We start from the raw sequence: 22,471 nt of genomic DNA on the forward strand, positions 1-22,471 counted from the left end.
TTTCTCTATGGAGGAAACTGGGCAGGCTGTGCTGTTTGTGTGGATTTTTGATGGAATTTCTAGTTGAAGTACTGGACAGTGTAGCCTGTGGATATAGGCGGTATTATCTGTCTTTAAATTCTCTCTTAAGAGTCTTTGCAGTTCTGCATTTTTTGACAACTTAAGAGATTATTTTTGATTGCTCCAGGGTCCACACACATGGGCGGGACTATTCACTAGATTATGACTATACACAGAGATCCCCTACTACAGAAAGCTTATTACACAAATGGGTAGTGGACAAGGAGGTGGTAGACATGAAATCTAACATGGGGCAAAAAAGAGCAGAGCACAGCCTCCTCAATAACCATACATCCGAGAATTACATTTACAGCTACCATACAAGTCAAAGAAAATTCCTTTTTTGGATGTTAGGATTACATTCACTCAAGGCCAGCTGAAAACCCCCTTTATACCTAAATATCTGATCAGAACAAATTGCTACATTAGTATAATTTTCTTCAGAGTTCATTGAAAAACGAACCGCTGGTCAGCTAATTTATGAGGATAAAGAGGCTCACAAGCAGTAAGAGTATAAAACTCATGCTATTGAAACATCACAACTTCTAACAAAGCATATGTTCTTGAGGGATGTTGGAAGAGGCGATGGGCAAAGTTAAAGACATAAAAGGAGAAATTTTAATGAAAGAAAAAGAGAAAAATGACGATTGGAAATTGGTCTTCGTATTCAAGTATTCCAGTCAGTCACAACACAAAAAAGACATTTTGAAACACTGGACCATTTTACAAATGGAATCCAACTTGAATAATAATTTTATTAAGACACCAGTCTTTGAATATACCAGACATTAAAACATCAGAGAAACTGTATGGAAGTAAAGGGCAGAACATGGAAATATTCATGACCAGAAATGTGTCTTGCCTTCATTGTGATACATGTTAAACATGATGTGTTATTCTCCTCCAACATGGTGACCATGAGTTTCCACTGGTCTTGCACTTCTTTGAGCACTTCAGTGGCTAATTACTTTCTTTTTTTCCTGTAAAGATTTGCAGTTTACTAACTGCCAGTTGGTGCTATTTGGTGCAGGTCTTACATTCTGTACAGGTAAAACCTTTTTATTGTTTGTAGCCCCAACCTCCCACACCAATATTAACAATAACATTGTTAGACATCCTTTTATATCTAACAGAACCCGCAATGACAATCCCAGTGCTCTTTCGAGCACCTGAGAAGTATGGGCAGTACTCGGGATACAAGATTTACTGGGATAAATCAGTGTTATTTTCACCACAGCAATCAATTGATTGGTCATATCTACCTGGAAACCTAATGGTGGCTCCTGATGGCTTTAAATACCTTACAATCTTTGCTAACACCCCAGAGAGAGGTTTGCTACAACCGGAATTTAGGGAGGATAGTGTCTAACTTCGAGTAGGACATGGCGAGATGGAAAGAACTTTCCCTCTTGGTGCTGGGTCAGGCGTCTCTCTTTAAAATGATTACCCTACCCGAGCTGCTCTATGCACTCCAGAACACATACTATCCATTTCCACTGAAAACATTCACTAAAATTAATGCGGAAGTGAGGTCTCTGATATGGAAGGGCGGCCACCCGAGAGTGGCACTCAAAAAATTACAATGCAACCCATACAATGGGGGGGGATGGCTCTCCTGGATACTGAGGCCTACTACTGGGCAGCACACTTAGTTAATATTTACAACTGAGCTTTTGCATCTCAGGACCACTCCAGGAGCACCCCACCTATAAGTTAGAAAGAGCCCTCCTTAAGTAAAGGAGTTAAACAGTTGCGTCCCAAGGAGCCTTGACAGTGTGGGAGACAGCCACAAAACCAATTGTCTTGACCCACAGAATTACCAGGGACACACCGGCAAGGTACACAGCTTAAAGAACTGGGAAAGCCATGAGGATTCGGGGCATGGGATATGATTGGTATCTCCATTTTTGGGGATATCCTACAACATGGGGAGCTCAAGGCTCTCTCGACTTTTCACCGGGAAAATAATCTACACCCGTCCCAGTTTCTGAAGTATGCACAGTTGAGGCATGCATGTGTTGCGGAAGGGCTGGTAGTAACCGAGATACCGGAGTATGTTCCATTGGAGGGGAGATTACTACAAGAGGAGATGACTTGCATACAAAACACTGAATAACAACATACCTGACACTTTGGTTGCACTTTGAGAGCGAGATGTGGGAGAAATTTAGGACATTGATTGGGAAGCTGCACTAATGCACCCGAGAGAAGTAGCAATAAAATCTCGACTGAGACTTATTTATTTATTTATTTGTAAAGCGCCTGAATGACCCCTGAAGGGGTATCTCCGCGCCATGGAGGCAGGTACTGCACTAGGCCGTGAGGAGGGACATGTTAAAATAATACAGTTATAAGGAACTTTCTGAACTGGAGGTGATCAGAGTATTGTCGCAGATGAGTAGGAAGCTGTTTCCAGAGAAGAGGGGCTAGGTGAAAGAAAGCTTTCCCACCCAGTCACGATTTCTTGAACTGCTGTACGATAAGCAGAGATTTGTTACCAGAGCAGAGTAACCTGGAAGGTGTATAGTGTTGGAACTTTTTTGCAAGATAACTGGGGCCTTTGCCATTCAAGGCCTTGTGTACAATACAACTGATTTTAGATTTGACTCGCTTGCGTACCGGAAGCCAGTGAAGTTGTTGAAGGAGGGGTAGGGAGGCAGTTCTAGAGGGGGTGTTCATGACAAGACGTGCCGCAGTTGTGAGAAAGTGCTATCTTTCTTGCATGGTATGCCCCCACTTTTTGCTGAATTGCTGATGTACTTTGACTGAGTGTGCTCTGGGCTCCTGCCAATCACGTTCCCAGGGCCTGTGTTCCTTCCCTAAAACTGTGTTGAAGCTAAATCCCAATTGGCATCTCTGGCCACATGTCAGCCCCTGGCAAATGGTACCATAGGTACAAAAGGCATTGTGACCAGAGAAGACCCCTAAGGGCTGCAGAACGTATTATGCCACCCTTAGAGGCCCTGCATCCTGACACACACACAGTGCCTTTGCAGGCTGAGTGTCCTGGTGCAGAACTAAACAAAGAGTCGACATGGCACACATCTGTGTGTGCCATGCCCACTGCCCTGGCATACATCACTCACCCCTCTAGCTGGGTGCTCGATGACAGTGGTGTGGGCACAGGTGCATGAGCCCTGTGCCCCTACAGTACCCAGGGCCATTCCTCGGCACTGCAAGTGCATTGATGCCATTAAGAGTATATGGTGCTGGGAGGTTGTCATTACGAACTCCACAGCACCATAATGGCTACACTGAAGACTGACAAAATTGATACCAAACTTCTTAGCACATTAAACCCACACTGATGCCAGTGTGGGATTTAATGTAAAATGCACTACAGAAGGCATCTTAGAGATGCCCCCTGAAACCTAACCTACAATCCATGTCTTGTCTGAGAGGCTGCCTAGGCTGCCACACAGCTGACATGTTGCTGGACCCCTGGGTGGAGAGCCCCCCGCTCTCCTAGTCCTGCAACAAAGCACATCCTGGGGGAGGTGCTAGATCTCCTCCCCCAGGATGGGCAGGGGGAAGCTTCACAGGCATACCGCCTTTGTGAGCTTCTCCAGGCCACTTGCTGTACTCAGCAACTGGCCCCCACCGGTTCTGACCCCCACTCTGGCGGGAAGACTGGCGGGAAACACTACGTAAGGAAAGGGGGTGTGCCAGCCTGTGCCAGCTCCACCCCTCAGGTGGGAGCGGCGCGGTGAGGCACAACTCCGGGCTCTGGCCATCTTGAGAATGGGGAGCCATGCCAAATCAGAGATAGGCTCCTGCCCCCCTCCCACAGGAGAGGAGCAGGATAGGGGGTGTACTCACCCCAGGACAGGGACCTATTGGTCCTTGCCCATCCTCTACCTTTAACGCTCCTAAATGTAGTATTTAGGGGCTCCCTGAACCTTCCTTCCTCAGATCCGAATTCGAAACAAGAAAGAAGACCAAGAAGAAGAAGACCTGCTGTGCAGCTGCTAACAAGAGGACAACACCAACTGACTTGGCCCCAGCCCTACCGGACTGTTGATCATTGAACCTGCTCCTGCTAAATCCCGGCGTCTCCTGCGGACAGCAACCTCGAGAAACCCGGAGGACCTGCCTGCAATGACCCTCTTAGAGACTGGGACTCCCATGAGCAGTGGTTCTGCTCAAACAGCAATACCCCTGGCGGAGGCATCACACTCTACACCCGCCGAGCCCGGCCCGTGCAAGACCCTGAGGAAGTCCCCCCGGATATTCTGACCTGGTATCCAGTGCCCAAGGACCCTCCTCGAAGACCCAGACGATGCCAGCAGCCTTAGAACCAGGGACCCCTCCAACCGCAACCAGCCGAAGGTAAGATATCCCAACATCAAAAGACACCCCTGCACCCAGCGCCCCCCGGCCTCCTGTGCCCAACTCTGGGGTGCCTACCTAACCTCCAAGATCCCAACTTACACCTAGAAGTGTTGGTCGCTCCTGAAGAATCTCCGTCCCAGAGCCAGCAGCCTTTGTTCCCTTTTCAAGATCTCCATTGAATAACATTGAGCGCCCAACGGCTCAAGAGCACCCAGCCGCCCGAGTGCCCCTGGCAGTGCAACCTTTGTCCTATCCTACTTCACCATTTGCCCTGAGCAAGTAACAAGGAGCCCAGCTCTCACAGCCGCATGGCCTGCTAGCCAGCAGCCACCAACCGAAGGCCCCCTGCCTCTCATTGGATAACATTGGGCCTAACTACCTCTGCACCCAGCTGCCCCTGTGCCGCTGAGGGTGTACCAACTGTACCTACCTGACCCTGGGAGACCCAAGTCAATGCCCAGAACCTTAACTCTGCCAGTCAAGTACTTACCTAAAAGCCGATAACTCACTTTTCTTCCATAGGCTAACATTGACTGGTTTCACTTTGAAATTCTTTTGAAGTGTGGAGTTTTGGAACTTTAAAATAGTCATCTAAAATCAGCCGAACAACAAATTCCGATTTACTCACCTGTTACCAGGAGAGACCTCAGTACTGCATCTTTTAACCCAGTGCTGACCCTGAAAAGTAATTTTAACCTTACTTACCAGTAACTTGAATTTCCTTTCATAGGATATCATTGCCTGCTTTTTGCTGAAAAAGTTTCTAAGTGTTGATTTTTGAAACTTACAAATATTCTTTAAAAATCGTGCCAACGATAAAAACGAGATTACTTGCCTGTTTTAGATAGATGTCCCATTGCTGAACCTAGGAGCCCAGCACTGCATTACAAAAGTAATGTGAACATACTTTACCTGCAAATTGAATTTCCTCCCATAGGATAACATTGGTAATTTCACCTGAAAAAGTTTCCAAGTGTCAACTTTTAAAATACAATAATATCTCTTAAACATCACTACTGTAACCAAAACGCTTTTACTTAACTGTTTACAGGACATGTCCCAGGACTGAATCTAGGATCCAGTCCAGAGGTTAGCAAAGTAATCTACACAGTAACTATTTGCATTTAACTAGAAATTCCCATTGAGCTCAATGTTGCATTGTGTTTGAAATTGTGTTGCATATTGCAACAACTGTAACTATTGTAATCAAAAAGTCTATTGCCTATTTGAAAAGTATTTAACTATAGTAACTCATTCTGAGAAAGTATATTTTGATCCCTTGTTGGTTCTAAAATAAAACAACTATATCTTTTGATACAAAACAATTGGCCTTGAGTTCAGTTATTGAGTGTGTGAGACCATTTGCTGACTGAGTGTGTACAACAAATGCTTTACACTGGCTTCTGATACTGCCTTACTGCTCGACCAACCTACCACTTTAGACAGTAAGGTTATATCTAACTTTATATAACAACACAAAAGTACCAGAGGGTCTGTAGATAGTGTAAGTTAATGGTGCAAATCACCACCTAGCACAAGAACTCTCTAACTGACTAAAAAATTATAATGGTGAACTAAGACACCTTAGCAGGTGGTCAAAGATACGCATCAGTCTCCATTTGGAACCGCCCTTCATCATTTGGGATTCCTTTGAGACCATACACACAGATGTGCTATTCTCGGGAAAAAGGTGACCAAGCTGGTAAATGGTCCTCTCAGCTGAGATAGGAGGCAGTATGGTCTTACCACTTCCCTATAAGGATGAGTTGTAAAAAGTGAGGTGACCACAAAAGTGCAGTGCAAAAGGAGAAAGTGAAAAAGATGAAAAAAGTGCATTACAATTGCATGAGGGAGTACTGAATGATTTTATTCTGGTGATACTCGCTCTACCAATATTAAAAAATTGTCAAGACAGTTTAAAAATTAGCTGTCTAGATATGGTACCAGGTCGACATGTTTCAGCAATGAGGGACGTATTCGTCCTTGCTTTCTTCAGGACCTAACAACAACTATTGCTACTGCAAAACCAACTACAATATACAGTGAAAAAGTAAGAAAAACGGGTATGAAGACAAGCACAGAGATCACCTGAAGATTCTAGGTGCTGAGTCTTGTCTTTTCTTACAGGTCATGTATTTCACGAACTTGTAAGAAGTGAAGACCTCACCCCACCTGGCAGTGGCTCAGGAGTAGAGTGAAGCACCGCTCTCTCCGTCGGTACTTCTAAGCCGGTATCTGGATGCCGGCTTAGAGGTTTTGAGAGTGTTTTCAGAGCAACAGTTGTTATACAATTCGTTTTCTGTGTGTTGTGATGAACTCACTGATGTGATTCACATTAAAAAGGGCCACCTCGAAATGAATCGGGGCCTTTCAACAAACTGATTTAAGCAACATTTTTGTGCGACAGCAAAAATAAAGACATGGTTGGATTATAAGGTATAGTTTCTTACCTGTGGGTGTAGTTTTGCAGCTTGAAGACATTTCTGGATTCACATGCTGTGCATTATTCCACCATCTAGTGGTTGGGTCCACAATTCTCCATAAAATCTTTTGTCCTTCTCTTTTTGTTTTTTTGCTGCTGGTGGGCGTCGACACATCTCCATTTGGAGTCCCCTTGTGGCATTGTCATGCTTCCTCTAGAAGCTCCCAATTTCGATTGCCATCTTCAGATTCTTTTTTTTTTTTTGTATGTTGTTCCCTCCTCTGATATTTTTTGCAGAGGTCGGTGGGTTCGCTTGTGAATCCAGAAAATTCTTCAAGCTGCAAAACTACACCAACAGGTAAGAAACTATGCGTTTTCTCAACGTGAAATTTTTCTGGATTGACAGGCTGTGCATTGACTTTGTAGCGATGTCTGAGCTGAAGGTGAGCATTGACGTGCTAACAGATGTTGTAAGACCTTTTGCCACACTTGTGCTTCTTTGTTCATCTGTATATCCACACAATAGTGTTTTGTGAAAGTGTGCACTGATGAGCACACTGCTGCCATACAAATGTATTGTAATGGTGTATTTGCCAGAAAAGCAATGGTTGCTCCTTTCTTTCTATCTGAATGTGCCTCAGGTGTCGAATTTAATGCTTCTCCTGCATTCTTGTGGCACAACTGAATAGTCTGTGCTATCCATCTTGCAATCGTCTTCTTGGTTACTGGTCTTTCTATGAAACCAAACCGAATAAAACAAATAGCTGTTTGGTTTTCCTGTCTGGTTTTGTTCTTTCAATATAATACATTACAGCTCTTCTTGTGTCTTATGTGTGCAATGTACTTTCTGCAAGCGTCTTTGGTTTTTGAAAGAATCTTCGTATTTGAATACTTTGATTCAAGTGGAATTGTGAGATTACTTTTGACATGAACTGCGGATGGGTTCTCATGACAATTCAGTCTTAGAGTACTTGAAAATATGGTTCTTGTAACTTGAGTGCCTGTAATTCACTGACCCTGCGTAGTGATGTTATGGCCACTAAAAAGGCAGTTTTTAGAGTTAACATTTGGAATGCTGCCTTGTATAAAGGTTCGAAACATGCCTTTAATAGCTGAGTGAGCACTACATTCAGATTACATGTGGGCGCATGTACCTTTTTGATGGCGCAATTCTCTTTGCTTCTTCCTGGAACCTCTTTACCACAGGTGCTGTGAAGAAACTTCTCCCAATGTGGCCCCTAGTGTATGCCACTATTGCTGCTGAATGAATCTTTAAAGATGCATATATCAGCTTGCAGTCTAGGAGATCTGTTGCACAAGTTACTTACCTTCTGTAACAATATATCTGTAAGAAACATTAGTAGTGATAGATTCCTTACCTTAGAATTACCCCCAGGCGTCAGACTGGGTCAGTAAAGTTTTCGTCAGCAGCAGCCCTGCTCGTCGGTAGGCGTTGTCGTGCGGCTTCGTGTGCATCACTGGCGTTGCTGTCGCCGCAGGAGCTACTTAGACGCACCCGCGCGCGCTGACGTCAGTTCTGTACACTACTTTCCACGCCAGGAACGCCGAGCCATGCAAGAAACTGACCACTGGTGCCATGAGACTAGGGCCCTGAAAGAGCTGACCTTAAAACTAGAAGTCAGTTCGCAGAAAGGGGAGGATGGGTGGGGTGGTAAGGAATCTATCAATTCTAATATTTCTTACAGATATATCGTTACCGAAGGTAAGTAACTTGTGCATCTGAAAGAAACACGTAGTGATAGATTCCTTAGCTTAGATTAGATACCCCAGCAATACTAACCCCGGTGGTGGGTCTGCGAACCAGGATCACACCAGGAAGTCCTGGAGAACAGAACGGCCAAAAAAGCTGTCTCTCCGGACCTGGCTGTCCAGGCAGTAATGCTTGGTAAACGTTTGCAGCGAGGCCCACGTAGGTGCCTGACAGATGTCATGCAAGGGAACTCCCCGTCCCAAAGCAGTAGTCGCTGCCGTTGCCCTGGTAGAATGGGTGGTACCCACATTGGAGGCTCCTTTTTAGCCAAAGAATAACAGGCCTTAATGTACAGAATGACCCACCGAGAGATGGTCCGCTTGTGCACGGCCCAACCTTTCTTGGTCCCCACGTAGCCAACAAATAGCTGGTCAACTGCCTGGAACTTTTGTGTGTGGTTGAGGTAGAATGAGAGCACGTGTTTTGGGTCCAGACGGTGACGCCTCTCTTCCTCTTTTGAGGGTGGTGGAGGCCGAAAGAAGGTAGCCAGTGTGATGGACTGCCCGATGTGAAAAGCAGTGACAACCTTCGGCAGAAAAGAAGGACGAGTCCTTAAACAACTTTGTCCGGATGGACAGAGAGAAAAGGAGGTTTAGAAGAAAGGGCCTGGAGCTCACTCACTCTTCTGGCAGAGGTGATAGCCACCATGAAAGCTGTCTTTAAAGTAAGAAGATGAAGAGGACAGTTGTGAAGTGGCTCTAAGGGAGCACACATAAGATAGGTTAGAACCAGGTTCAAGTCCCACTGAGGCATTATGAAAGGAGCAGGAGGGAAAAGATGAGTAATGCCTTTTAAGAATCTATTTATAACAGGGGACATGAAAAGGGAAGGCTGATCTGGAAGCCATAAAAAGGCTGAAATGGCGAGAGATAGCCCTTGATAGTGCCCAGAGCAGAGCCCTGCTGGGCCAAAGAAAAGAGAAATAGAAGGCCCTCTGAAAGAGGGGCAGAAAGGGGATCCACAGCCTTTGCTGTGCACCATGCCACAAATTTATTCCACCTGCAGGCGTATAGCAATTTAGTGGAGGGACGCCTGGCTGCCAAGATTACATCACAAACTTCCGGAGGCAGGTCAAAAGACGTCAACTGCTGCCGCTCAATCTCCATGCAAGGGGGTGGAGTCAGGACAGGTTCGGGTGGAGGACCCTCCCCTGCAGCTGCAACAGAAGACCCTCCCGATGAGGCAGTCGGATCGGGGAATCGATCGCCATGCTGAGTAGCTCAAGATACCATACTCTTCGAGCCCAGTCCGGAGCCACAAGAATGACTTGGGCCATGTCGCGCAGAATCTTCTTCAGCACTCTGGGTAGAAGTGGTATAGGCGGAAAGGAGTTCAGTAGACTGCAACTCCACTTGCGACGAAAAGCATTGCCTAACGAGTGCGGCCTTGGAAATTCCAAGCTGCAGAACTGATAATATTTTGCGTTCTCTTCGATGGCAAATAGATCTTATCAAGGCTCTCCCCACTGCTGAAAGTGACCATGCGCCACGTCCGAGTTCAGACGCCATTCTTGAACCATCATGCACCGGCGGCTGAGTTCGTCCACCCTGGTGTTCAAAGAACCTGCCAAGTGTTGAACCACTAGGGAAATGCCCTGATGTTCCAGCCATGTCCAGAGGCGCAGAGCCTCCTGACATAGGGTTCACTACCCCACCCCGCCCTGTTTGTTGCAGTACCACATGGGGGTGGTGTTGTCGGTGAAGACCTGCACTACTCTCCCCATGACAGAGGTAAGGAATGCCTTCAGTGCAAGTCAGATCGCCCGAAGCTCCAGAAGGTTGATATGGAGCCGGGACTCCGCTGGAGAATAGAGACCTCTGATCTCCACCTCTCCCATGTGGCCACCCCATCCCAGAAGGGACGCGTCCATCACAACTGTGTGTTCTGCTTGGGGAAGGGAGAGGGATCTGCCATTACCCAATCGCAATTTGTGAGCCACCACTGCAATTGTTGTGCAGTGCCCTGATGCTGTGCCCACTGGAACTTCAGGACCCACTGCAGAGCCCGCATATGCCATCTGGCATGATCCACTAGCAGGATGCAGGAGGCCATCAGGCCCAGTAGCCAAAGGGTCATCCTGACCAAAACCCGGGATAGAGGCTGAAAGATCGGAATCATAGCTTAATATCCCGGACTCGCTGCTCGGGAGGATAAACCCGAAACCGCGCCCAGAACCATTCCAATGAAGAGGAGCTTCTGAGAGGGAGTCAGTTGCGACTTCGCACGTTGATGGAAAACCCTAGCAAATGCAGGAGTTCGGCCGTAGTCTGGAGGTGGGAAACAACAGCCTGGGGCGAGCCCGCCTTCAACAGCCAATCGTCGAGATAGGGGAAGACTGGAACCCCTGATCTGCGTAGATGAGCTACGAACACCGTCATCATTTTCGTGAACACCCGAGGGGCGCTGGTAAGGCCGAAGGGGAGTACGGTAAACTGAATGTGCTCGTGGCCTACCATGAACCGCAGGTAAAGCCGGTGGGCTGGCAGGACGGGGATGTGGAAATTTGGGTCCTGCAAGTCCAACGCTACCATCCAGTCTCCAGGATCGACGGCAGACAAGACCTGAGCTAGCGTCAACATCTTGAACTTCTCCTTCCGGAGGATGCGGTTGACGTTCCTGAGGTCCAAGATAGGACGCAGTCCCTTGCCCTTCTTGGGGATCAGACAGTAGTGGGAATAACAACCACGACCTACTTCTGGCCCAGGAAAGCACTCAATGGCCCCCTTGGCCAAGAGGGCTGTGACTTCCTGCTGAAAAAGCGCAAGATGGTCCCCCGACATGCAGTGGTACTGAGGTGGCATGGCTGGAGGGCTAATCTTGAAGGGGAGGGAGTAGCCCCTTCTGACAATTTGCAGCATCCACTTGTCCGATGTGTAGTTGTGCCAGTGGGGGAGAAGATGGCGAATTCTGCCGCCCACTGGCGTTTGATAGGCCTGAAAGTTCAGACTAGGAAGGCTTTGCAGTAGATGCTGCGGGTGGAGGTGGACTACCACGCCCAATGGCCCCCAGAACCGCCTTGACGGTTCCCATGTCCGCGCTGAGGTTGTTGCTGCGCAGGCCTGTGGTTCTGGAACAAACGTGTTGGGGCACCCCTTCCGTGGCCACGAAATGAGAGAAAGGCAGAAGGTGGAGGAGGGCGAGTGGCTGACAGGCCCAAGGACTTGGCCGTAGCCCGGGAGTCCTTGAAGCGCTCCAACACACTTTCTGCCTTATTGCCAAAGAGGCGAATGTCATCAAAGGGCATGTCCATCAGAGTGTTCTGGACATCCCTTGAGAAGCCAGTTAGCCTCAGCCAGGCGTGGCGCCTAAGCGCCACCATCGTGGAAATCGCCCTGCCCAGCGAGTCAGCGGTATCAAGCCCACACCGGATAGTGAACTTAGCTGCGTATCTCCCAGCTGCAATAGCTTGGGAGAGTACTGTCTGGGCCTCCTCCGGACAGTTAGGCAGCAAATGCGCAACCGAGTCCCACACAGAGTGGGAATAACGGCCCAAGAGGCATGCGGTGTTCATCGACCGCAGCCCTAAGCTGGCAGATGAAAATAGCTTCTTGCCAAGCTGCTCCAGCTTCTTGGATTCCCTATCCGGAGGTGCGGCATGGAATGCGCTCTGGACAACCAAGCTCTCAGGAGTGGGGTGTTGGAAGAGAAAGAGGGGGTCGCCCAAAGCCGAGCAATGGCGTTGGGCCAAGTTCCTGTCCACAGGCGCCCCTGTGTTGGGCCTGGACCAAGTGCCCAAAAGAACGTACAAAAGTGCATCATTAAAAGGTAGCAAGGGCTATGAAGCGGTTGCGCCGGCTGAAGTACTTCCGTCAGGAGGTTAGTCCTGACGGCCACTGTAGGGAGTTCGAGGTGGAGGGCTTCGACCACCCTACGCAACACCACTGCGCAACTTGCTCCCTCCTCCGTAGCCACGGAAGGAGGAGACAGCATGCCAAGGTCAGGTGAGGTGTCAAGACCACTGGCATCCCCCAAATCTTCTGCCCAGTCCGGATCATAACCACACAGTTGTGTGAGAGGGTCCTCAGACCCATCCCAGTCCTCCCCTTCCTCCGAAGTCTGTGAAACAGGCTGAAAATAAGGAGGATGGACATACCGGTAAAAAGGCCCCATCGGCGCCGAGCGACGCCGTTCCGGTGGGTGTCCGGCACCGTGTCCGGTTCGGGGGGGAAACCGGGGTCGACGTCGGCGGTAGCACCAAACGACGTCGGAGGTGGTGCCGGAGGCGGGGTCGACACCGGTGGAGGTGTTATGAGGTCAACCGGTGCCGTCCGGGATCCAAGCCCGGATCCAAGGGGGTTCTGCAGCACTGGGGCCGGAGCCAGACAGCCAGACTTCTAACAACTTTCAGAACCACTGCCGCAAAGTCTTCGGCGCCATAGCCTGGCAGTCGGGGCACGACTTGGAGTCGTGGTCGCGCCCCAGGTAGTCGAGACACATGCGGTGCAGGTCCGTCACCGACATCATGCGGTGATAGTCCCCGCAGTTCTTGAAGCTGGGCCTTTCTATGACACCAGGAGTCGATCGACTCAAAACAATTGAGACAAAAAGGCCTCGAAAAACTCAGTCAAAAAGTGACTGGGGGAACTTACTCTTCCCGGATCTGCGTGGGCGCGTCTAAGTAGCTCCATCGACGTCATGTTGGCAACAACGATGCCAACAACGCAAGGGGAGCCGCACGACGATGCCTACTGGCACGCAGGGGTACAGCGGATAAAAACTTTCCGGATCCAGTCTGACGCCTGGGGTAATTCTAAGGTAAGGAATCTATCACTACGTGTTTCTTTCAGATAAATATTTTAGCATTGTCTTGTCTCTTATGTTTTTCCCTAATCATCCCTCTTTAAGACACCAGAGTAAATATCTTTACCATTTAGCCATAAACACCTTCTTGTTGTTGGCTTCCTTGCCTCCCTTAGGACAGCCATTGTATTCTCTGGTAGCTTTAGGTATCCACATTTTAAGTCTTCAGGAGCCATCTTTCCAGGCTTAAAGACTCTGGTTCTGGGTGTAGCACCCTTCCTTTTTCCATTGACAGCAGAGCTTACTTGTTTGGAAATCTTTAAATGTTTCCCCGAGATAGTTCTATCACCTCCAAGAACCATGATTGTCTCACCCATTGTGAAGCAATTAGTATCAGGGTAATCTTACTGTTCATCATTTGCTGATCATCCTGTATAGTTGGGGTATCAGGGGAAAAGTGTGCGCAAATTTCCCTGACCAGTTTGTCGAAAGTGCATTCCTCATGGATTGGTGGCAAGGTTGTCTGAAGGCAAAGCTTTGGCAATTTACGTTCTGGGGTTTTGCAGACTGATCTATTTCTGGAGTTCCCCATTTCAGAAAAATCATGTTGAGTACCGATTGGTTTAGTTCTTATTTGTAAGAACGAGGCATGTCTGGTCAGTCTGTTCGCCTCTACATCGTCTTTTCCCTGTAGATGGACAGCTATGATTTCCATCTTCATTTAAATTGTCGATTTCCATAACTTTTGTGCTGATTTCAACAGTGGTAGGGATTGTACCCCCCCCCCAGCTTGGTGATATAGAACATGGTAGTTGGGTTGTCCATTTGAGTCTAAATTGTACTCCCCCCCACAAAAATGTTTAAGACTAGGAATACTGTCTTTAGTTCCAATATGTTGATATGGTGTACAGTATCTTGTTCCTACCAGTCGCCCAGCACATTGAGATTGTTCATGTGAGCTCCCCATCCCATTTGAGAGGCGTCGGTTTTAATGGTCACTGTGGGAGTTGGTTGAGCATATGTTCGCCCTTGTGGTATATGTGATCTGTTCCACCACGTTATCTCCTCCTCTATCATTTGTCTGACAACACTAGATCTTCCAAACTCCCTGTTACCTGTGACCATTGATTTTGTACCCATTCCTGAATTGGTCTCATGTGGAATCTTGTATTTCGAATCAAATGGATGAAGGAAGCCATCATTCCTAGCAACTTCCCTATTGACCTCACTGTCAAGAGCTTGCCCCTTTCGGTACAGCTGTGCTTCCTTCAACAATGATTCTGTTATTTCTTGCTGGGAAACAGTTTCCCTAGGAAAGAATCGATTCTTGGCCCCAGAAACATTTTCACTTGTTAAGGTTCTGGAGATGACTGCTCCATGTTTAGTGAGAATCCCAGCCTGTACAGAGTTCTTGTTACTTGTTGTATGTGCTCTTTGCACTTTTTGTGTGAATTTGCCCTTACCAGTCAGTCGTCTAGGTAGGGATAAACCTGTATGCCTTGTGTACGTGGGTGTGCTGCAAATCCTACTAGGCCCTTTGTAGATACTCTTGGTGCGGATTTGATAACGAATGCTAGTACTGGTAGTGTTTTTTGTCTACTACAAATCTGATCTATTGTGTGTGGCCAACATTAACTGGATGTGCAAAAAGGCGTCCATTGTTGCCATGGAATCCCCTATCTGCAGAAAAGTGCAATGAAGGTTAAAACTAGCTCAGAGGTGTACCCTTTCGACCATTTAATTCTGGGCCTACCAGCTAGGTCTAAAAATGTGAAGGATGGTGGTGATAGGAGAAGTTAAAGATTTCATTCACCCCTCCTTACTGCCAAAATGTTGACATGTTTCTGCCGTTTGATAAGTGCCCACAGTGTTGGGTCACACTGTCATTGCTCAGGACCCTTCGGATGTCAAAATGTGTTACCCTCTGTACCTGGACTAGGTGTCCTTGGAAAGCGTTACTTCCAAACAAAAGGGTTCCCCTATGTAACTCACACTCGGTAATGGAGTTTCATGTACTACAATGCTAAAACTAGCGAGATCGTGGGAGTCACCATGGTGAGAGCTGGATACTTTCCGGGCAGTCCACCCACTTTGATGAAAGTTTGACTACAGGTGGTCAATCCCACGATCTCACTCGTTTTAGCGTTGTGTAACCTGAAACTCGGTTACCGAGTCTAAGTTATAGTCATTTGAAAGGGAGGGCCGGAGTAGTGGAATTTTGCCTCTCCCCCCTTCTGAGTGTGTGTGATTCTATGGCATCTTTTGCCAACATTTCCTCCACCTCTTTTAGTAGATGGGATGTTTCCTTCTTAGAATTAAACTTTCTTCTTGATCCCCTGCGAGGAGATGTCTAGTCAAGTTCTATGCAATATCCATACTGTACTATGTTTAGAATACATTTGTCTGAAGTGATCTTCCTCCACACCTGAAGGAAGTTTTTTATTTTGCCTCCTACTGGTGTTATGTGTAGGAGTTGGTGGTCTTTTATCTTTCTTCTCTATGATGTTAGTAGAGCGTGTTTTATAACTTTTGGCAACTCACTCATTTGCGGGTGGTACCCCTCCCCTTTGTGGCTGTCCTCTTCCGCGTATTCGACTTCGAAAGGACGGCTTCCTTATTGGATTTGCTAAGTCTGCTGCTTTGAGTTGCTTGGCTGCCTCCTTGGTACGATTTTTGGTACGTCGGGTGGGATCCCAGATTGGAAGGTGCCCCTTCCTGAGGGTCTTCGCGAAATTACCAAACCCCTCTGCATACTGTGCCTAAAATTTAGAGCTCCCATAGATTTGGCTGTCTCATCTTTCGTCAGCTGATTAACTGTCTCGTCAATAGCACTTCCAAACAGCTGTTCGCCATTAAATGGCACATTCAGAATGTTTGCTTGAACTTTGGATTTGAACCCTGAAATTCTAAGCCAGGCATGGCGACATTGAGTGACTTCAAGCATATATTAGCGATGTTCTTGCCATCTTCCATCAGGTACACTGCCCTCTTTCAATATTGATCTGGGAGATGTTTCATAAGCTCTCCTATCCCTTTCCAGTGTTGGTAGGCATGGCCATTCAGTAGTGCGTTCAAATTGGCAATACGCCACTGATTTGCACTACTTATTTCAAGTTCTCGTCCCATGAGGTCTATTCTTTTACTCTCCTTGTCAGGAGGTAGTCCTTAGAAAGTTGGAATGTTAGCTTTTTTCCTCACTGTAGATGTAATAATTGAGTCTGCTGGCATGGTACCCCTTATGTAGGCAGGATCTTTGGATGAATTGTATATATTTTTTCTCGGTCCTTGGTGAGATGACCCGACATGGGACAGGCTCTTTAGAGGACTCCTTCCCCTGGTCCAGGACACTTGGTAACATAGGCAACAATTGGCTCTTTGATTGTATGGGAGGAAGAGTCTCAAACAGAAAACTGCCTTGAGGTTTTTCTTCTTCTAGTTGAACCCATATCTTTCAGCAGCCTTTTTATCACCTGGTTGTAGATGCCTATGTGATCTGGAGATGAAGGTCCCTGGTCTCTGGTGAGTCTGTGTCTAAGTCCTGTCATTGTATTTCAGTGTATTAAGAAGCCTTTAAACCCTGATAAAGTCCTCTCATTTGTTCTTCCTCCTCTTCGAGAGAGATATTCTTCCTCCAGTTCTTCCCGAGGCTCAAGAATTAGAGGTGGATGAATCTCTTCGGAGCTTTTCTCCCCTGATCCTTCAATGTTGAGGATAATTTTGGTATTTAAAACTCCTTCAGACTTTCATGGAAGTCTTTGTGTTTCTGGAGCAGGACAACCATTTAAGCTTTGAGACGCTGTTTCTTTCTTTCGATGTTGGCGGCCTGTTGTTCGGCATAGAGTTTATCCCTAAACGAATCGCTCTGAGAACCGTGATGGTCTGTTCGCAACCTTTCAGGTTTGGACATCGAGGCATCCTTCCCTCGTGCGTCCTTCGTCGACTTGGTCGTGTCAGGTGTCTTGCGAGCTGCAGTCTCCCTTTCAAAGTTACCGGGGGGTTCCATGTCTTGCGGTGCAACTACGGACGTCGACTGATTTGACGGCGAGGTGCCCTTTGGGATTTTTGAGTCAGATTTTTGCAACTCAGGTAAGATTTTCAAGGACAATGGTTCTCTTACCTCAGTTTTAGATGTCTTCTTGGTCCCCTGTGTCGCGACGTCGATGATCTATATGTAGACCTGCATTTCCCCTTCTTGTCATTCAGCAACATTCTCCTCCTTGTGGCTTCAGAGGCCCAAGTCTTGTAGCGAGATGGGGGTGTTGGTATCCCTGAATGGTGTGCTGGGCTCGCCTCTACCTCTCTGTTACCCTCAGGGTCTTCGGTGTGAACACGGAACAGCTGTTGCAGTCCTAACTGCCATGATGTATGGGTAGGCAAAGATGGCAGACCGGATGTTTGTTTTTCTGTGCAAATTGGTGGTGGCAGTTTTTTGCAGAACAGGAAAGGTGTTTTCTGCATTACTCCATACAAGGAGCCCTAACACATACATTCTTTTAATCCGTTGAGGAAATTGTCGCCTCTTCTCGAAATCTCACCCAGCACCTTCTTTAGATGTTATCCATAGCTTCAGATGACTTTCGGTGAACTTCTAACGATCTTCAATTAACTTCTTTTTCCAAGCGTTGGAGAGACTTCAGCACGTTTCCAGATCCAACGGTGGAAAAAAAGAATCTGAAGAAGGCCACAAAAGGTGGGAGCTTCCAGAGGAGGCACGACAACATCACAAGGAGACACCAAATGGAGGTGCATTGACGCCCACCAACAGCAAAAAAACAAAAAGAGAAAAATGAAAAAATATTTTATGGAGAATTCTGGACGCAACCACTAGATGATGGAATAATGCAAAGCATGGGAATCCAGAAAAGATTCATGCTGCAAAACTCAGTATTATATTAATATTATTTTTGGGAGAATATTGAGTGACCTAGCCCTAATTTATTAAACTTACTATGCAGAGTCCACATGCTGTGCAATAGTAGAAAAAGTTCATATTTTGGATTGTTCACCTGCTTACCACTCGTGGAAGAGCCCAAACTGGAGGGGCCCTATCAAACTGGGCAACTAAAGAGATTAAAATCGTCACATCCGCTTCCTCAGGGGAATCTGCTGTTGATAGATTGTTTTAAACGATTTGACCACATTTTCCCACCTTTTCACTGACATCTCTAGTCATTAAAAGGTACAGGCAAAAAACATGAAAACAATAATAGTAGTACACCAAACACAATATTGAAATATGATAATTATGGCAAAAATGAATGTCGTAAAAATGCAAAAATTCCCAAATCTCCTAACAATGCAGAGAGGCAAGTGTCTCATCCAAATCAAGAAGAATCTAGCAGCATGGCTCCTGCGGTTTTAGAATTTGGATATTTTAACTTATCAACAAAATATTTTAAAGTGATTAGTGAAGCAAGAAAATCACTGGCTTGTAAGTGTTATGCATCTCAGTGCATGAGGTTTGTCCAGTCATTTATGTGGAACGTAAACCTGGCTTCATCACCTAAGGAAAACACAACTTGAACGAATGCACAAGGATGCGCTAAAATATTTGACATTTAAAATAGGTGCGTCTTTATGCACAGTAAATAAATTGTAAGCATTGACTATGAAAGAACAATATTTACAGTGACACAAGATAAAGAGGTAACAAGAGTTAATCCTGACTTCATATGAAAAGTAGTTTCTCAGTTTTATGTCAGGTAATCCATAGTTACCTGCTTTCTTTCAGAAACTAAAAACTTCAGCAGAAAAAGCACTTAATTATACCTTACGTCTAAGGAGAGTAGTTATGTAGACTGTAAACTTTTACATAAGTACAGCAGTTATTTGTACTCCATGTATCACAAGATAAAGAACTGCCAGTATCCAAAACTACTACAGCAAGGTGTATTGTACAAACTATATAAATATTTAACTTCATAACATAAAAATGAGGTAAAGCCAGGACTTCACAAGAAATAGATCAGTCTAGCATACATGACTAAACCTTTGTTCAGTGATACACGGAACCGTCACATGATTTTCAGTACACACGTATAAAGTATTAATGTATGGAGGCAAAATCAAAGGTGGAAGCCCTCGTGGTTGAGAAGGTCTTAAAGTAAATATTTGTTCCACCCACACTTATGCTGCTACATAATCTATACACAGCATGTCAATCTAGAACAGGTACACACTGCATAAGAAACAAGTTACTTACTATAACAATAGTTTTAGAGCATGGAACACTTCTATATTCATGTGATCCTCTAACCTCCCCAGAGAAGGAGGTGGGAGGAATGGTGGCACTTCGGACACAACCTAAACAAAATATTTTCCAGTACACCCTCAACTCTACTTTGAGGTAGAGAAGAATCCTACATCTTACAAATGGTACAACATATTTATTCTCTAATCATCCTGTGATCAAAGCACAGAGGGAAAAAAACTGTCTACTTGGTTTTGTCAACTTCCCTCCTACCAGCGAAATTGATTTTCGCTCAAAGCTCTTTCTTTACCTACGATCACTGAGGATCAATATCGCTTCCCTTCAGCTACAAAAACTTCAAAATGGAGCTCCCACTTTTGCCTCTGAACCCAATAGCGAAAAAAGAATATGAGCATGGCAACGATCATTATTACAGTGAGTCAGGAGGACTCCTCCAATAGTCGATGCCCAAAATGAAAAACCTAAGTTAAATAAGAGAGGATTTCTGGACCAAACCAAAAGATGACAGAATAATGCACAACATGTGGAAGCTGAACTGACTCAATGCAAAACTAGGTAAGTGTGGAGGCCATTAAAGTTGGTCACTGGCTGCTTATGAGCTTGTTGCGGGCTACTACTTCCACTGCTAAGCTACATACCTGTGGTTGGCTGCTGCTCTCCATACCAGCATAATAGCTTTTTTCCATATTTTCTGGGCTTGAAGTGCTTCTTGGTCCTCACTGCAGACAGACCTAAAGCAAGACAAAACATATCGGAAATCACGAACACATACTTCAATGCAGGCCAGCCATTTATTTAGAACTCATTAATAAAACACACAGCACCCACAAAGCATATCCATACACTGGTTTCTTATAAAGCACTTAGTACAGCACAGAGGCCACCTCATATTGCAAGGCGATGAGAGGAAATGAGGATTCTGGGGAGAGGAAATTAGGGAGAAGCTTTATGAAAACAAAAGTTTCCCGAAACCTGCACACAACTTCGACTGGTGGAGCAGTAGAATGTAAGCGGTAGTAAACTTTAGGACTATGGCTGGAAAGGAGAAGAAGAGGTAAGGCAGGTGCTGTAACAGAAATCAGGCAGGAACAAAGCAATAGAGGAATGAGTGTCAGAGGGAAGGAGATAGAAATAAAGGCGGAGAGTGAAAGAGAGAAAATGAAAGATGAAAGAAAGATGGAGAAACTGCCTTCGCATTAAGTCGCTGTGTAAATACTACAAAATACCTCTGTAAAAAACTGACAGATTTTGTGTCATCAATGTAGTACATGATAGCTCTTTTGAAATGCAGTACATGCAACACTATGCAGTGGACGGTGATTTAGCGAAGAAAGATGGTAACTCCATTGTTTGATTAACACAGGACTGAAATACAACTTTAAGTAAGAATTTTCAATGAACACATAATACTACTGTGAGCTTCAAACCCAATTCATCAAGGGCCTGGACGTAACTGAATGCTTAACAAATTTATAGCAACTAAGGAGACAAACTTACAGGGCAATTCCTTCAGACCATAGGAATTCAATTGTTCAAAGGATGACCCCTATAATCTTGTAAGAATGGCATTTAAATCCCAAAAGGCCTTGACTAATTTTAAATATACACTGCCACTAAATGAAGATGGATTGCTGAGTTAGTTAACCCACGTTTTTTAATCATCAGAAATACTGAATATTTTGGATTGATACAGTCGCGAGACCATGTGGCCGGAGGTGCAATGGTTTGCAAATTGTTTGTACTGGGCTACTGGCAGTGTGTGTATTGATATGTGATGGGCTTTCTTAGGAATCTCATACATTCTTGGGGTTAATTAAGATAACCAAACTATCAAAGGCTATATCTCTAAATTGAGAGAGTGAGATACTAGAATCTGACACCAATCCTACTTGTTGGCTGGACACGTACAAGTGCGGGACGTTTCCTGCACTAATATTTTCATGAGACGGCCAAAGCGTGGTTCTCTACCTATGTTGGTGCAATGGCAAGGAAAATGCTACTTACCAGTGTGCATCTGTTCTTGGCATGTAGAGCTGCAGAGTCACACACTATGCATAGATCGCCATCTGGTGTTGGGTCCGGATGTTTGCACTTGTTTTTGTCTTGGAGAAGTCTTTGGAAGTCACGAGATAGGTGACTCCTCCTTTGGATGATAGTGCGCATGGGCATCTGCTCCATCTTCAGATTGTTTTTCGCCAGCAGGGAAATGATGGAGTTTTGTAGGAAACAGAAAAGATGCCCATGTATGCTGTATCTGATTAAGATAATACCGGAACAGATAAAGGTAGCCAGAGAGGCGGGTGGGCGTGTGCGAATCTGCAGCTCTACATGCCAAGAACAGATGCATACTGGTAAGTAGCATTTTCCGTTCAAGGCATATGAGCTGCAGATCACACAATATGCATAGATTGTATAGCAGTACCCATCCTTAGCGGTGAACACCCATATCTGTTACAGTAGTTTGAAATAATGTTTTGAGTACCGCTTGGCCTACAGCAGCTTGCGGTTTTATTTGCACATCTACACAATAGTGTTTTGTGAATGTGTGCAGTGTAGACCAGGTAGCTGCTCTGCAGATGTCATCTAAGGGAATGTTCCCTAAAAATGCCATTGAAGCCCCTATCTTGCGGGTAGAGTGGGCTTTAAGAGGAAAGGATAATGTGCGTTTTGCTTTGTGATAATAAATGTGTATACATTTGACAATCCACCTTGCAATTCCGGATTTGGATATGGGTTGCCTTTATGTGGTGGTGAGAAAGATACAAAAAGTTGTTTTGTTTTACGAAAAGGTTTTGTTCTTTCAATGTAATAAAGGAATGCTCTTTTTACATCAAGCGTATGTAGAACTCTTTCTGCGACTGTTTGTGGTTGCAAGAAGAAAACTGGCAATTCCACAGACTGATTGAGGTGAAAGGGAGAAATAACCTTAGGAAGG

General features: G+C 45.7%; 1 protein-coding gene across 7 annotated transcripts in view; it reads right to left on the reverse strand.

The window, feature by feature from the left end:
• The window catches only part of BRD8 (bromodomain containing 8), a 483,292-nt gene that overhangs the window by 136,410 nt on the left and 324,411 nt on the right, over positions 1–22,471 (reverse strand). For all 7 annotated transcript variants that reach the window (XM_086931819.1, XM_086931816.1, XM_086931815.1 and 4 more), the window contains one exon: positions 20,175–20,267. In XM_086931819.1, the coding sequence (XP_086787945.1) occupies positions 20,175–20,267 (93 nt within the window). The remainder of the gene's footprint in view (positions 1–20,174; positions 20,268–22,471) is intronic.

Source organism: Lissotriton vulgaris, chromosome 7 (assembly GCF_964263255.1).
Source record: "Lissotriton vulgaris chromosome 7, aLisVul1.2, whole genome shotgun sequence".
Lineage (NCBI taxonomy): Eukaryota > Metazoa > Chordata > Amphibia > Caudata > Salamandridae > Lissotriton > Lissotriton vulgaris.